At 36.3% G+C, this 1,828-nt stretch overlaps 1 protein-coding gene across 2 annotated transcripts in view; it reads right to left on the reverse strand.

Moving 5' to 3' along the window:
* LOC102299513 overlaps positions 1-1,828 on the reverse strand; it is a 42,428-nt gene that overhangs the window by 27,845 nt on the left and 12,755 nt on the right. For both annotated transcript variants that reach the window (XM_005936213.2, XM_042226365.1), the window contains exon 6: positions 365-436. In XM_005936213.2, the coding sequence (XP_005936275.1) occupies positions 365-436 (72 nt within the window). The remainder of the gene's footprint in view (positions 1-364; positions 437-1,828) is intronic.

The raw sequence follows: 1,828 nt of genomic DNA on the forward strand, positions 1-1,828 counted from the left end.
TATAACGCGAGGCAGGTTTTACACACAAATACACACACCAAACTGTACACGCAAAATGTGCTCATGCCCAAGACATTCATACAGACACGTGCACGTTATCAGAATCTGATGTGACCTATATTTTTGCCTCATTCTTGCAAGAGATTGGTTAATCTCTGAGGAATATTTAGTTCACATTGGCAGGACTTTTATATGTAATACAAGCTGACAGTTTCACGAAATAAAAAAAGACTCAATAGAGATCCAACTCACAGTCGAGGCAGGCATGCACACACTCGCGTGTTGGAGGTAAATTCAGCAATGCAGATTAGAGCTGGCTCAAAGGTTTGGGGACAGCAGAGAATTGGATTGTTTGGAGCCTCACCTGTTGGAAAGGAAAACGGGGACAGCTGAATCCTGGAGGATAGTTGGCTTGATGCGGCTGGACTCCAAAATGCTGGAAAAAGGCAGACAATTAAACAAATAATTAGAAGAATACAAACAACAGACTGAAGCATGAAGAGAAAGCAAAAATGTAGGAAGAGGAAGGATCAAAGAACATGCCTTAGGATGTGAAAGAAGGAATCAGTGTTTAACAAGGTGTAAAGCCCAAAAAAAAGTCAATGAGGACTCGATCTGAGGTATTCTTTCACAGATAAACAGCCTCACCATGTTAGGCATGTTTGCCTTGGCAAAGCCAATAAATAAGTAAAGACTTGAGTTCAGAAAACTGTTGGAGTGTAATATTTCAGAGACACAATGAAACTGAGGTCAAATTTCTGTAATATTTTCAGGAAAACAATTTGTACGAATTGTTTTGGGGAGGGGGTTTTTTTCAATAAAGAAAGCTAACAAAACACCTACACTGCACTATGTTAGAAATGTGAATAATGCCGAAAAGTACTATAACATTGTCAAAGCAGAACAGGGTACTGCTTTGCTGAACAGTTTCTTACTGTGATTAAAAGCCACCCTTTCTTCAGTGAGTATTTTTCTGAAATACTGTTTACATGTGTAAATAAGGCATTACCTATTAACAATTGTGCTTATTTGAATAGCAGATTTTTGGATATTGTCCATAAAGTACACTACACTACAAAATTAATGTTTGTTTGCCCTGATAAACTTGCTGCAATAATTGTCAGTAAAACTGTAATTAAAAAGTTTATTTATTCAAATTATTTTTAGTTAAAGAAATTATGCTTGGTAAAAGCTTGTAAAAAGAAATTACCTGAAAAGATTACATGTAATCAGATTACTTAAAGTCAGAATTTTGAGCATAAATATTTTCTTGAATGTCAATGATAATTTTAACGACCAGAAAAGGTCAACTGCAGGTCTTTTCTGCAGTTGATTTCTAGGGAAAGCATTGTTTTGCAGATTATAACCATTAAATACGTACTAATTGGTACAAACATCCAATAGAAAGGTAGAAAAAAATGAATATGAGTAATGTGTATTTTGGATATTTTGATATTTGATATTTGCTAATCTGAAAGGAGGCCAGGAAGTAGAATATTGCAAAATCTAGTGTGTTTTAAACAATAATTCAAATCATACTTTATAAGACATGAACCAAAATAAGCAGTGTATCCAAATGTTGTGCGTTTCTTCCTTGGAATTACACCATAATAATGACAGTCCCTTTGAACTCGCAGGGTGGGGCAAACGTTTCAGAGCTGAGGCTAAAGAACAAGGTTCATCAATATTGAATACACATTAGCAGCTGCTTGACAACATAGTCAAGTCGAAGGCTTGTGTTGTGCTTGTGCACTGTGGTGTGCTGCCCTCCTTTTCACTTTATTTCACTCTGTGTGTGTGTGTGTGTGTGTGTGTGTGTGTGTGTGTG

This window comes from Haplochromis burtoni, unplaced genomic scaffold (genome assembly GCF_018398535.1).
Source record: "Haplochromis burtoni strain Fernald_Lab_line unplaced genomic scaffold, NCSU_Asbu1 Contig_208, whole genome shotgun sequence".
NCBI classification, from domain to species: domain Eukaryota; kingdom Metazoa; phylum Chordata; class Actinopteri; order Cichliformes; family Cichlidae; genus Haplochromis; species Haplochromis burtoni.